This window comes from Pagrus major, chromosome 20, assembly GCF_040436345.1.
Source record: "Pagrus major chromosome 20, Pma_NU_1.0".
NCBI lineage: Eukaryota > Metazoa > Chordata > Actinopteri > Spariformes > Sparidae > Pagrus > Pagrus major.
Window position 1 is genome coordinate 27,384,113 of NC_133234.1, and position 14,831 is coordinate 27,398,943.

At 41.1% G+C, this 14,831-nt stretch overlaps 1 protein-coding gene and 1 pseudogene across 1 annotated transcript in view; both read left to right on the forward strand.

The window, feature by feature from the left end:
- Nucleotides 1-1,799: 1,799 nt before the first annotated feature.
- LOC141015246 (microfibril-associated glycoprotein 4-like) lies at nt 1,800-7,974 on the forward strand (annotated as a pseudogene).
- A 3,815-nt stretch (nt 7,975-11,789) lies between these two features.
- LOC141015172 (microfibril-associated glycoprotein 4-like) overlaps nt 11,790-14,831 on the forward strand; it is a 10,839-nt gene continuing 7,797 nt past the window's right edge. The window contains exon 1 of the mRNA XM_073489120.1: nt 11,790-11,838. Coding sequence (XP_073345221.1) covers nt 11,805-11,838 — 34 coding nt within the window. The 5' untranslated portion in view covers nt 11,790-11,804. The remainder of the gene's footprint in view (nt 11,839-14,831) is intronic.

Genomic DNA, 14,831 nt, shown 5'->3' on the forward strand with positions numbered 1-14,831 from the left:
ATAAAATATAAAGTACTGCAGCAACACGGACTCATATGTCACTAAAGTTTATTTACAACAATGTGGAATCTACTTAAATACATCAGCTAACAAGTCTTTCTCTTTTCATTTGTTTCCTGAATCCTCAAACTTTGAAAGAATTTGCTGCTTTAAAACCCTTTGATGTTAATGTGCCTGTCAGTGTGGCAGAGACGCTCTGTGATAAACATCGCAAACAGCCAATGACTTCAAGTTTACTTTCATTTTGGCCAATCAGAAGCTTCCGCCCGCCTCCCAGCTCTACTGACTGACGGTCGCTGTGACGTGAAGGTCAAAGGTCAGAGCCGGGCTGAGCGGCATCTATTGAAATGGTAAGAAACTTTATTAAGTAATGGAGGAGATTTATTTAAGTTTTGTGGAGTTGTCAAGTGTTACTCAGTCATTTATGTTGACAATATAAAATCACAGAGAGGTTTAAACAAGGACAACGTCCGTTTCAACGACTGGCGCCATTTTCCAGGCTAATGTTGCAGCATTACACTGCTAGCAAATGTCCGCTAGCCGTGATGCTAATTTTCGCTATGTTAAACCCCCTTGACTTATGCTAAAAACGTTAGCGATCAAAAGTCCGCTAGCTGCAAGGCTAACTAGCGCCATGTAAAAACTCATTTGATTATGCTAAAAGTGTTAGCTTCTTAAAAACTGTAACTGCAATGAGTTTTAGACATTTTCTGCCATGTTGGAGTCATAAAGATGCTAATTATTTAGCTTTGATTCACTCTTCGCACTGCTTCTGCTAATGGCTGCTGGCTGACATGATGTTAGCGCTGTAATTATTACAGGTTACAAGAGTTTGAGCGTATTTAAAAGGTGCAGAATTAAAGTGTCTAAATGTATGTTGTCATCCAGCTGTAGGAGTGAGTCCCAGTGAGTCCCAGTGAGTCCCAGTGAGTCCCAGCACTCAGAAATCAGTTGGCATTTCTGTACTTCTTGTTCTTTTGTCTGGAAATCAGTGGGTGTTTGAGTGGGTTTGTGGTGAACACAAGCTTAAGATGTGTTTACACATTTTGTTCTCCCACATAAACTCATCATTAATGTCCACAGTTTAATTATGAAGCTCTTCATGTGTTAAAAACAGTTAGCGGTTGCTAACAAGTGTCTGAATGAGACTACAGAGGTTTTCGGGGACATTAAACGTCCTCACAGCGAACACGGAGACTCATCTGCTCACTAGTCCGTCTTTACAGGCCACTTTAGTTACACACTGTTCTCACTCTGACTTTACAACTCGTACATTGATCAGTTTATAGAAACCTGGATAGTAATTGTGCAGTGAGACGCTCAGTGGTGGAGACGTTTCAGTCATGTGACCGTGATGTCGTCTGTTTGTAGCCTAGCATTAGCTTTTTACTGCTACACACTTAATTTACCTTCAAACATCAGAGTGGAGTTCATCTGTGGAGATGATCTGGATGATCAGAACCTGGACGGATCAGAACCTTGTGTTTGACTCATGGACCTCACAGGATGCTGACTTCAGGGTCAGCTACACAAATACATCATCCTGCAGCATCTTTTGTGAATCTTAAGGGAAACTGAGCTTTTACTAAAAGAATTGGCCCTAAACTAATTACTGTGGTTGGTGATGATATGATGAGACTGTGAAACTGAAGTGAAGTGCTGTGTTGTACGTAAATGTATACTATTAACATAAAGGTCATTTTATGTTGACCTCATTCACAGGTGATTTTTACGATGAGACTTCAGAGGAGATCTTGGAGACCTGAGATAACTCCAGAAATGAACTTTTCTGGTACTGGATGGTGAGCCCTGCCCGCAGAGATACAGAGGCAGATACCTGCAGTATGAAGGCTGTGGACTGAACAACACTCACCATCCCACAGCTACGTCAAGTCCGGTAGGACTGAACTGTACACACACAGCTCTGCTCTCCTTGGTACTTCATACCAGTATTGTGTGAGGAAGAAAACCAAAATGTTCAGTGGGAAATACAACAAATGAATAAACTCAATAACAGCATATTAAATAACCTAATATTGTGACCTATAACGAGTCTGAGATGTTGGTGGAGAAGCAGACATCACTGATCCGGTTTTATTTAAAGCAACTAACAGTGCAACAGACGAGTGTCGAGCTCCTGCTCTTAAAGAAATTACAGATAAAACAACAGCCAAAAAACTAAAGATGTTTCAAACTGGAGTAGCAGGATTTGTTTGACTGGGCCTCCAATCACAGCGAGACGTGTCTGCAGCAAAACGCTTGCTTTCCACTGTTGTGGTGCGCCTGGCGTGCGCTCTTCTTTCCACGGGCTCACCTGAACGCTGAAAAGGTGACGGAAGAGACTAAATGTTCTGCAGCATCTGGAGAGGACAGGTAGGAAGAATCAGAGCGATTACAGCATCTGTGTTTTGTATTTTATTGCTGTTTGAATGTGGACCACATGTGGCTATTTGACACATATAGTTGTTCTATATGGACTAAAACTTACTTACAAACTTTTTCAATAAGTGAATAAACAAACTGTTCTCAGAGGAAAATAAGGTCCCAGAACACTGTCTGAAGCTAGAAATGTGGCAGGGTCCGCCACATATAAACAAAGTTAAACAGTATAAATTGTGTTGTCCTTTAAGGTCAGTTTGTTTATTCATGAAAACAAAGAGAGTTTGTTTATGCGGAAAAAAAATCAGCCAATGAAGATCTTTCTCTGCTCATTAACATTTCTGCACCAAAACAACAGACTGCTCCTTTAATGTAGCTGATGATAAGTTCTGAGGTATTTCCATTTTATTCTGCTTGATATTTGTACACCGCAGTAACACACGTCTTAATAATGCTCATAATGTTCAGATTCTGGAGACATAGTCAGACGTGTAACTTCAGTCAGGAGTTTAAGTTTATTACTGAGTTCATAGTTACAGCAACAGAATGTAACTTTCTGGATGAAGAGTTGATTGAGTCTCAGTCTGACCTTTGATTCGAATAAGGAAACATTCCTCAGAAAAACAAACCTTGATAGCGGGGCAACTATCTTTCACTGAATGCTTCTATTGTTGTGAAACTGCAGCTGTTCAGTAATTAGCTGATCTTTGGATTATACGTAAGAGAGACATTAACGCATCCAGACACTCTGACATCAGGATTTTGATCAGCTCACTTCAACAGGAATCTGACCATGAAGGTAAGTTTGTAACTTTAACTTTAATCTGTTTGTCTAAATGTTTAAGTTATTTCAGTATGTTAACAGGTTCAGTATGATTATTTAAAATATTGTTTGGTGACTCAAGTTTCTTACAGTTAACTTTCTTCTCATTTCTGTGTTCAGCAACTTTTTTGAACGCTCTGTGTTTAGCCTCTCTGGCTACCTAACGCTAACCTGCATATGTTCTAAATAAATATGAGTTTATCACATCTAGATTTTATTTCTTTTTTCTTTTTACATGGAGGGTAAGATCTCTTAAAGTCACTTTCCTGTCCTTTTCCAGTTGATAAATCCTAATTTTTTAAGCAAATATTGATATTTTTTTAAAGAGGGGAAACAAAAGCCTTTAAACTGTACACAGTGTTTCAATAAACAACATGACAACATGTCCTCTGTCCAGCTGCTGTCCGTCCTCCTCCTCCTGGCTCCAGTGCTGACCAGCTGCCAGCAGCTCGTCCTACCAGTGGACTGCAGTGATATTCATAATAATGACAGGACACAACCCAGTGGCGTGTACACCATCTATCCCATCGGAGCCACGTCTGCTGTCCAGGTACACTTCACCCTCTCTGGGACGCAGCTCTGCCTTTAGACCCTAAAAGTTTTCAACATGTTCTGACTGATGCTTCTGACACAACTGTAGTAGTTTTGTTTGCAGCTCACAATTATTATACTTAATAACTGCAAATGGATCAGATTTGTAAGTGAGTGTATGTGTTTGTGTGTAGGTGTACTGTGACATGGATTCACAGGAAGGACGCTGGACGGTGAGTATCTTCACTCTCTCACCAGTTATCAGTTCTTATTCAGACAAGTGGAAGGTCACCCGTTCATTTTACCAAGGATGGATCATGTCATCTAATAACTGTCTGATTTCTCATAGCCAGAGTTTTAATGAGTTTAAAATGAGCAAACATTATGAACAGAGTGTGAAGAAACAACAGTGTAGAGGAAGGAAAACAGCTAGTTTAGCGGCAGTGACGGCACTGTACACAGTACACAGCCTTCCAACTGACAGCAAAACCAGCTGATTCCTGAATGTAGGCTCACCACCGGGACAACCATGTTGTCTGGAAACCTGAGCTGGCAGGTGTGTTGTGTGTTCGTCCCTCCAGGTGTTCCAGAGGAGGATGGACGGCTCGGTGAACTTCTACAGGGGCTGGGATCAATACAAGACGGGCTTTGGGAGCGCTGCTGGAGAGTACTGGCTCGGTGAGAGATGAACCCAAACCAAAGGGCAACACCCACCATATAACCACTGTCACAAGAAGCAGGGAACAGGCGTTCATGGTGCTGCTACACATAACAGGGTGCATAGTACACGCCACCTGCGTAGCTGTTATAAGATCAGTAAAATTATTTTAACAATGATCGGGGTTGTCTCCAGTCCTTTTCACCGCCTGTCAGCACAGACAGTGGGCCATAATGAAAACTCCAGAGCAAACTAAAACCACTGTTTGCATGGCTTTGGTCAGCAGAGGGCACAGACGGCTCCAACATCACAAACCAACTTTCATGTATTTAGCTTTTTATACTTTTGTTGTAGTTCTGCATCCAATCGTCTTACTTAATCGTCTGAAATGTTCCTCAAAATACAACTATTAATATGACTCAGGCACGTCTGAAACGTGACATATTAATGTTTGAATGTAACAATAATGTCGTTCAGGTGTCATTTAATTTATCCAGGATTTCACAGAAACATCAGTCGGGGTTCTGCATTGAAAACAATAGAGGCGGCTGCTTTGACTTGCGTCCTTCAGCAGTGGTGGGTGTCGCACGTAACAGTCATGTGACCTCATGAAACTCTGTTTATATATGTTCATGTTTGTTTCAGGTCTTGAGAATCTCTTCCACCTGACTCTGAGGAAGAAGTACGAGCTGCTGGTCGACATGGAGGACTTTGAGGGAAACACAGTGTTCGCTCGTTACTCCTCGTTCTCCATCAGCCCAGAGTCCTACGGATACAGATTGCATGTATCTGGATTCACTGATGGAGGGGCAGGTGAGGCACTCATAGCAGAAGTTGTTTTGTGTCTTACTTTTTTAAATTTCCATTTTTTTTTCATATATTTTATTGAACAAAGTGGTCAACACATAATCCAAACACAAGACAGTAAATGTTTTCATTTCCCAATTTTTATAATGAATGAAAAACCTCAACAAAGCTCCTATAACGGAGTCCCATCTCATCTTCCCCATCCAAATCCACAGCACCCGCCGTGAAACCAGAGTAGCCAGATATACAACATGACAGAAATGTACAAAATGAGATACTAGATGACACAATAGTTTGTGTATAATATAGTGCAGGTATAGTACAAGTGTACTGATATAGATACAATTGATACTGATATAAACTGATATAAATAAATTGGCCAAACAAAAACAAACAAATACATTAAAAGAAAAATAAATAAATACAAAAAATAAAATAAAGGTTTGATTAATCATTTAAGAGAGAGGTTGATAGTTGCTGACACCGAGGACATTGCACCAGGTTGCTGGAAATCATTAACCAACAGAAGTCGGGGGGGGGGGTCAAATGCATCTGCTATACGTTTGTGTGGCGGGCAGACAGTGAGGTTAGTACTCAAAGCCCACATGTACTAAACAGACCACTACAGTGACCCTTCCCCAGGAGAGAGCTGGTTAACATAATTCAGAGGAACCTCTGAGTGTGAACTTTATTTTCCCAAGTTTTAAAAGAAACTTAGTGTCAGACAGCCAAGCTTTGAATGGAGGTGGTGAGGGCGATTTCCATAGAAGCAGAATCTTCCGACAGGCAATCAGAGAGGTTATTGATTGATTGATTGATTTCATCTGGAGATCTACCAAAAATAGCAATATGAGGAGATGGACAGATTTTCAACCCCAAAATCCTTTGACATTGAGGCATGAACAGAATATGTGGGTTAAGTGACAGGGGGTCTGAGAACAACCATTGCATCCCTCATCTCATCTGCCCGGATGGATGGGCAAGCCTCCGTAGTGAATTCTATGTAATACTTTGAATTGTATAAGGCTAAGTCTAGCGCAGCCGGAGGAAGTCATCTGACAGAGTGGTCTGCAGTTCGTTCTCCCAGCTGGCCCTAGTTAACAACTGAGTCATTAGGGGGAGAGGGAAGGTTATAAAAGTAAGAGATGTGGCCTTCAGACAGAGTTTCAGCTCTCAGAAGTACATCCAGGCCACTTGGAGGTGAACTGAGAAGAAACTGAGTCTGAGCGATGTCGTGTAGCGGAAAGTATCTTAAAACATTTCAGCTATTCATGGTGAAGGTTAATCAGAATTGTCCAAAGCTAACAAATACACCACCTATATACATCTCTCTCAGATGGCAGAGACCACTCCTCTCAAAGGACGTAAATCAGGGATCAATTTCAGCAGGCAAGAATAAATGGTTATTACAAATAGGAGTTGTCAGAGGGAGAGTGAGCCAACCAGAGTGATGCCTCATTTGTGCCCAGATTTTTAAAGTGCCAGTTACTACGGGATTAGATGTGACATTTGAGACGGAGGCTACTACAAGCCAGGGCCTGGAGTGAGGAAGAGGAGCACGACCTCGCTTCAATCTGGCACCAGTTGCTCTCAGATGAGGCAAACCAAAGCATAATTTTATGCTTTTGCATTTGCAGCCCAGTAGTAACCAACAAGACTCTGTAGACCAAGTCCCCCAAGGGATCTGCTCCTCTGCAATGAAGATCTACCTTCCTCACATGCTTATCAGCCCAAATTAACAGAGAGATAATGCTATCTATGCCAGTCAACTACGACCTGGGTAGAAAGATGGGTGAAAATAATCATGTAAAAACTTTTAATTTAATTTAATTGGACCATGTAAAATCCTACAGCTGGACTCTAAATACTTTTGTAGTTGTTTTAGTGATTGTTTGTATGTGAACTCTCCAACATCTGAAACTGTCCTGAACATCAAAGAAACCCTGAGGATCATTTACAACATGTGTGTGTTTAAATAGTTGTTGCTGAATGTTTGTGATCAAATGAAAAACATTAGATCAGCGTGACAAAATACTAACACACTGAGCTTTTTGATGAATAATCATCAGTGGGTAAGACAAGTATTAGAACAAGTAGAACAGCAGAAAATGATGTCACTTTACTGTAATGAGCCTTTAAAACCAGGAAAAGACAACCATTATGACATCACCACAACCAAAATGTGACTGTTATCTCATATCATCATAACCATATACTCTAGACATAAAGCCCTGCCCGCTACACATCTACTGAATTAAGATCTGAGATTCAGTTGGTTGTACATTTGTTGTGTGTCTGTAGGAGACGCCCTGAGTTATCACAACGGACAAAAGTTCTCTACCTTCGACAAAGACCAGGACACCTCCGTCCTGAACTGTGCCAGATCACAACTGGGAGCGTTCTGGTACAACGATTGTCACCGCACAAATCCAAACGGGGTTTATCGTTGGGGGGCTGATGGTACTCTCTATGCTGTTGGAGTGGAGTGGTACCAGTGGAAGGGCTACGACTACTCCCTGAAGAGCATCAGCATGAAGATCCGTCCTGTGCAGTAGATCTCCAGGACCATCGTACAGCAGAATATCAGCAGTTGATCTCTAGTGATTTCTTTCTCTTTCTATCATTAAGCATGTAATCTCTTAATGGGCCGTATTTTCCTGAAACTGGTTCCCAGCACAGTCCACCAGCACACCAGCTCATGTCTGTGAACACATCTGTGGTGTCTCGCAGCAGCAGCAGCAGCAGCAGCAGCAGCAGCAGGAATGAATGCTGCAGACAGGCCGAGGTGTGTACGACAAACTAGAACAGTTCTCAAGAAATGTAGCGTGGTGCGTATTCCCATACTAATGCTGCAGCACTAAGTAACTGCTACGGCCTAAACTGTTCATCATGAGCGAGGGGAGAAGCTGCTGAACGCGTGGATGTAGATTTCATATCTTTACAGTGAAAAGTGAGGGAATGAGCGAATTAGAAAACTGGTGCCGTCTGCTTCCCCTCAGAAATGTAGGCTCAAAGTGAACATTGGAGCTTATGAGGGAGTTGGTGGTGCAGCCAAAAGTGTAAGTCTGTGCTTCCATAGTTACAGGCCTGCGACCAGCACACAATTGATTGAATCAGGCTCAACGCACAAATATGTAACATCCCAAATATTAATAAGCATTACCGACGTGTCAGGACTTCAGGCTGAACTGCTGAACTGACCACCAGCAGGGAAACCTTCAGCTGGACTGCTGCTCCATGTGTGCCAGCAGGAAACCGGCCCGGAAACATTTAATGGATAAAGATAAATGTGTGGTCTCACGGTGTGTTCATCTCTGCACTATCTTGATATTTGGTGGAGGTTTAAACCTTAATGTGGATCATAACCTGCTGTATGATGACAATAAATAAGAAGCTGAGCAGAAAGCTGATGGTCTGATGTCTTCATGTGCTCACAAATGTGTTATTTGTGTCTCCGTGACGCCTCCCAGCTCTGTAAGGAACCGCTCCACAACACAGACAGTTTTCAGACTGGGGTTGTAACGCTGAGAGTTTCACAGTGTGATACCATCTCAGAAACATCCCAGTTTCACCATGTTACACTGTTGTTACCATTATTATCATTATTATTATTATTATTTTTATTATTATCATCATCATCATCATCATCATCATCATCATCATCATCATTATTATTATTATTATTATCAGTTAACAGAATGAAAATGGCGGATGGCAACTGTGCCAGAACATTCCTGGGAGCGTTCTGGTACGGAGGTTGTTTCCAAACAAATCCAAACGGGGTTTATCGTTGGGGGGCTGATGGTACTCTCTTTGCTGTTGGAGTGGAGTGGCACCAGTGGAAGGGCTTTGACTACTCCCTGAAGAGCTTCAGCATGAAGATCCGTCCTGTGCAGTAGATCTCCAGGACCATCGTACAGCAGAATATCAGCAGTCGATCTGTATTTGATCAGTAGTTGTGATGAATATCTGGACGTTAAATCAAAGTGAGAGTGTGATTGTGTGTTAGAGCAGCTGCTGCTGTAAAGTCTTGTGTCAAACAGCTGTTGGTGTAGAGAAATGATTCTCGGCTGGTTCAGATGTTCCCTTCAGTCCGCTGCCTGCAACCAAACACACACTCAGCTTTAAAGTCGGACACACTAGTTTCAACACAACGTCTGGTGGAGGTTTGAAACCCTGATGTGAATCATTATCTGCTGTACACTGACAGTAAATGAGAAGCAGAGCACAAAGCTGGTGTGATCCCTGGTCTTCACTTTGTCTCCTGTGTCTTTCTGTCTGGATTCTCTCTGTCCTTCCTGTTCACAAACAAATGATCAGGAATCACTGCCCTCTAGTGGTCACAGTGACAAACTACAGCTGCATCTTCTTCAGGGGCAGAAACAGACATTAACACTTAATAACTTTTATTCTAAGGCCAGTGATCATCAACAGATAAAGCGGTGATTTTGAGGAAGCAGTGGTCTACAGTGTCTTTATGGGAGGTTTAACAAGGTTTATAGTTGTCATTGCAAAATTTGGCCATCAGGGCCAAACATTTGTCTGCCTCTCCTGATGGTGCAACTCTGGTGCTGCCTGAAATAAAACCTGTATGGACACGGGCCCTGTGCACAGCACAAGATGCAAAAGATGCATACTCAATTTACACCTAGTGCTTTGGCTTGACAGCAGTTAGCACAAGTACAAGTTGTTGGTGGCAAAGCAGACATCCCTGGGCCAGTTTTATTAAAAAAAACAGTACTGCAGCCGAAGCCTCCCAAGCATGGCTCTAATAGCCCGATGTGGTGGTTAACGTAACTCTCGTGAAAGTAACAACAGTCTGGCTTTGACTTTTAACCTTAAACAAGATTTTGAGACGCTGTGCAGAATTAACAGCTCAGCTTCAGTTCACCGATCATTAACTTGAAGATCGGGCCATCGTCTGGCTCACAGTACATTCAGATTGATTCATGGCCCGCACATCGACGTACACGCATCTTTAATGTTTAAAAACCATTTGCCAGTCACATCGGTGAATCTTTACACTCCTGTTTATTGATTCTGTGGGCAAAAGTTTGGACATGTTACATTTTGAATGAATATCAGTTAGTTTGAGGGACTCTGGACACAGTTGCTGCTTCTGCTCCTGTTTTATAATGTATAGTTGCTTGTTTTGAGTCTGTATGTCGGGTTCACAGATGGCATTTTTCCATCACATCTGCCGGCCTGGCTCTACTTGGTTTGACTGATTTGCATTTTCACCGCAACTGGGCTGCCTGCTTGAATGTGCGTCTTAAACCGATGGCGTGCTTGTCTCAATCCCCGAAGTACTATTGAAGAATCACTGCTGACAAAGTGGCTCCACCAATTCAATTACATTGTTTCCTTTAACTTCTTCACAATAAAAGTTCCCTGTTATTTAGCCATTTAAAAGATTTTATCATGAAACAGCATCAAAGGAAACGTTGTTTTCAGCAGCAGTAACTAAACATGAGTTCTGAAACAGCTGAAAGTGAACATGATGAAAACAAAAGATGTTTGAAAGAACAAGCAGGCCGAGGTGTGTGTGTGTGTGTGTGTGTGTGTGTGTGTGTGTGTGTGTATATATATATATATGTATAATATGTGTGTGTTGATATATTATGGCACACCACCACAAATTTATGACTGTTTGGGAAACATTGAAATAAATTGCTGATGCCAGAGCTGATGCATGATGCGTGATACGTGTGTGATAAGACACCGTGCCACATGCGAGTGCCAACAAAGTTGTGTAATCCAAAGGCAAACACAGACTCTAGGACATATGCTTCAGTAAATATTATTTTTGTTGTGAAACAGCAGCTGTTCAGTCATTTATTATCAGAGACATCCAGACACATTAAAATCAAGATGTTTATCAGCTGACTTCGACAGAAATCTGACAATGAACGTAAGTTTAAAACTTCAACTTTAATCTTTCTGTTTTGTGTTTTGGGACAGCAGTTCATATAAAAAGTCAAATATGCATACAAAGTCAACTCTTCTGCAGTCCACATATTTTCTTTATACAAAAACTACAAGTTGGGAGAGGAAAGCTGTGCATAAAAAAAATAAAAGGGTAGACAAGGGGAGATTTATGAGAAGCTAAAACAAATACCGTTTGTTAGATACAAGCAGCATAACGATAACTTTCATACCTCCACAAAATCTGGCTGTAATGGTTTTACATATTTAATCCATTTAGTCCAGAATGTAGTGAACACTTATTTCTGCAGGTGGAGGGAGAAAGTAATCCTTTCCATGACATAAATGCTATTCACTATATCAATCCATTCCTGTATTGTGGGTGGTTCAGGAAGTAACCAGCGCCTGGTTATAGCTTTTTTGCAGGCTGATCCCAAAATACCATACATATATTTATCGGCGCACCTTGTCAGAAGGTCAACATTTCCTCGGAATAATACAGTAAATTCCAAGGGCAGGTCAGTGTTAAGTATGTTTTTGAGTGCGCTGTGAAACTCCACCCAAAAGGGTTTTATCACTGAACAGTCCCAGAATATCTGCCAGTGATCGGCGTCTTGAGAACCACACTTTCTCCAGCACCCAGAGTTCCCTCCAGAAAAATGTGCCGTCTGCCTTGGTGATATGAATAAAACATTTCCATCCGAATTCCTGCCAGGTATTAGAATTAGTACATTTCCACTGGAGTCTACACATATCAACCAACTTGAATTAATATTATATTAATAGTGATTGCGTATCTGGAGGTATTTATAAGAATATTTTTGTCAAGATGATATTTTTCCCTCAGGTATTCAAAGTCTTTCAATTATTCTTTTTCTGTTAGGGAGTAAAATGTTATTCCTCTTGTAATCCAGGATTTAAATCTATAGTCCATTTTGTTTGGCTTGAACATAGGATCACAAGTGCACCATTGGATTATTTGTAGTTTATCTTCTAGTTTATACTCATCCCTAATAGTATCCCAGATGTTTAGTGTAGCTTTGAGGAGTGGATTCTTTACATTTTTTATGAATCCTGCCAGGTTTTTGTGGGGTAGTACTGCATGAATTGGTGGATCATTCATAATGGAAAGTTCAATGTCTTTCCACCCAGCCTGGAATGTGCAGGTACATACTGTATGTTAATTAAGGGTTTAATTTGGGCTGCAGAATAATAAGCTTTTAAATTGGGTAGAGCCATTCCTCCTTCCTCTTTTGAGAGTTGTAGGGTTTTGCATTTAATCCTAGGTTTTTTTCCTTGCCAAATAAATCTAGAGATTATTTGTTTCAATTCAGATAAATGTTTTGAGGGGACTTCTACAGGAAGGGCTTGAACTACACAATCAGTTCTGTGACTGAGGCCAAGGAAGGAAACACAGTTCCATCTATGTATGTCATCTTTGATTTTCGTTAGCAGGGGGTTATAATTTGTCTCAGCCAGTGTCGAGATGAGTTTTGGAAGGTTTATCCCTGGATATTTCAATGAGTTTTGATCCCACTTTAATTTAAATTTCTCTCTAAGGTGTTTTGAAGGTACATAATTAAATGACATGATTTGTGTTTTTTGTATATTTAGTTTATACCCTGCATATTTACCAAATGTGTCAGGAAGTTTCATAAGCTTAGAGAAGGATTCAGAAGGGTTATTTAAATAAACCAAGATGTCGTCCGCATACAGCGCCACCTTGTGGTCGTCTTCGTTAATGCGGATTCCTTTAATGCTTTCTGTCTGCCTTATGTAATGTGCAAGAGGCTCTGTACAGTGCGAACAGTAATGCTGAAAGTGGGCATCCTTGTCTCGATCAACACTCTGAGGTGATTCTGTCTGAAAGGTGCCCGTTTATTTTAACCTGAGCTGTTGGTTTACTATATAAGGTACGGATGGCCTTTGTGAAGCTTTTATGAAAGCCGAATCTTTCAAGGGCTTCATATAGGAAAGGCCTGCTCACTGAGTCAAAAGCCTTCTCAGCATCTAAACTCACTGGCTTGTTTTGTTGAATATGGTTTAGTACGTGCAGAGACCGTCTGATGTTATCGTGGGTTTGTCTTTGTGAGATGAATCCTGTCTGGTCATTGTGTAAAAGCTGTGCTACAATGTTTTCTAGTCCTTTGGCAAGGATAGCTGTGTATAATTTATAGTCTACATTTAACACTGAAATAGGTCTGTATGATCCGCATTGTAGTTTATCTTTTCCTTCTTTGTGAATAACTGAACTTACCGCATCATTCCATGAAGGAGGCATTTTTGTGTCTGTTAGCATTGTATTACAAGCTCGAAGAAGACTAGGCATTAATTCTGACCGGAAAGCCCTATACCAGTCTGAGGGCAGCCGTCCGGGCCAGGTGATTTATTAGCTTTAAGTCTGGTGATGGCACTGCTTAGCTCTGCTTCAGTAATTGCGGCTGTGAGTATTTGATATCGTGCCTCTGACAACCCGGGTAATTTAAGGCAACACAGGATCAACTCATTTAGCAATCTGTTGTTTGTCCTCTAGTCGTGGCTGTGTATGTAGAGACTCATTTTTTGTATTTCTTCTTGTTTATGTTTTATCGTCTTAGAATCCGGATCCCTTATTTTATATAAGGTGTTATCAGCTTGTTGCTTTTTGAGCTTTCTCGCCAGAAGTTTTGTTGATTTTGAACCCGATTCATAGTATTTTTGCTTTGTAAATATCATCTTTTTTTCAATTTCCTGAGAGTATATGTTCAAATAATTTCAAATTTTCTTTATTTTCATCATTATGGTTGTTTTTTCTTCTCTTTTGTGTTGTGCCTCGAGATCTTTCAATTCCTTGTTGAGGTCTTTCAGTCTTGTTTGTTTTCGTTTCTTTTCTTGGGCATAGAAAGATATAATTTTCCCCCTGATTACTGCTTGTAGGGTGTCCCAGACTATAGCTGAGTCTACCTCTCTAGTATCATTGTCCTTTAGACACATTTTTATTTCATTTCTCACTTGAGTTTTAAATTGTGGGTTATTCAGGATACTTGTGTTTAGTCTCCACAGTGTTCTTCTCAAACTTTGTGTCTCATTTTTCTCTCAACACTTTTTTGACTTCGGTGTATTCGCTGCGTTTCTTTAGCACCTCGAGAGGAAAATCATGGTCAACGTAGAAGCGAGTGTCATTGCAGAAGATTTGTTTTTTCTGCCGTGCACTCCGAAGAATCTCTTCTTTTGTGCGGTAGCTTCCAAACTTGACTATGATGGACCGGGGCTTTGCTCGTGGGTCATTGTGCTTCTGTGACTGGTCACGTGAGCTCGGTCAATTCCCAGCTCTCTGTCAGCAGGAAGGTCGAGTGCATTTTGCAGCAGTTTATCCACGAAACCAACCATGTCGCTGCCTTCTTTACCTTCAGGTATTCCATAGATCCTTAAGTTATCCCTCCCCGCACAACCCTCCTGGTCTATCAGCTTAGCTTTCACTGTATTAGCTGATTTATTGGCGTTGATGCTGCTTGAAGTACGTTCTCCGTTTCATCAATTCTCCCCTCTTCCATTTTTTACAATGGAAGGTAAAATCTTAGTCACTCATCTGTCCTTCTCTAAGACACTTTCCAGTTGGTAAATCCTCATTTTGCAAACACATTTCAGTCATTACTGGCCCCAAATTTTCAACAGGGAACACAAAATCCTGAATCTTTAAAACAGAGAGTTCTACTTGCACCTGACAGA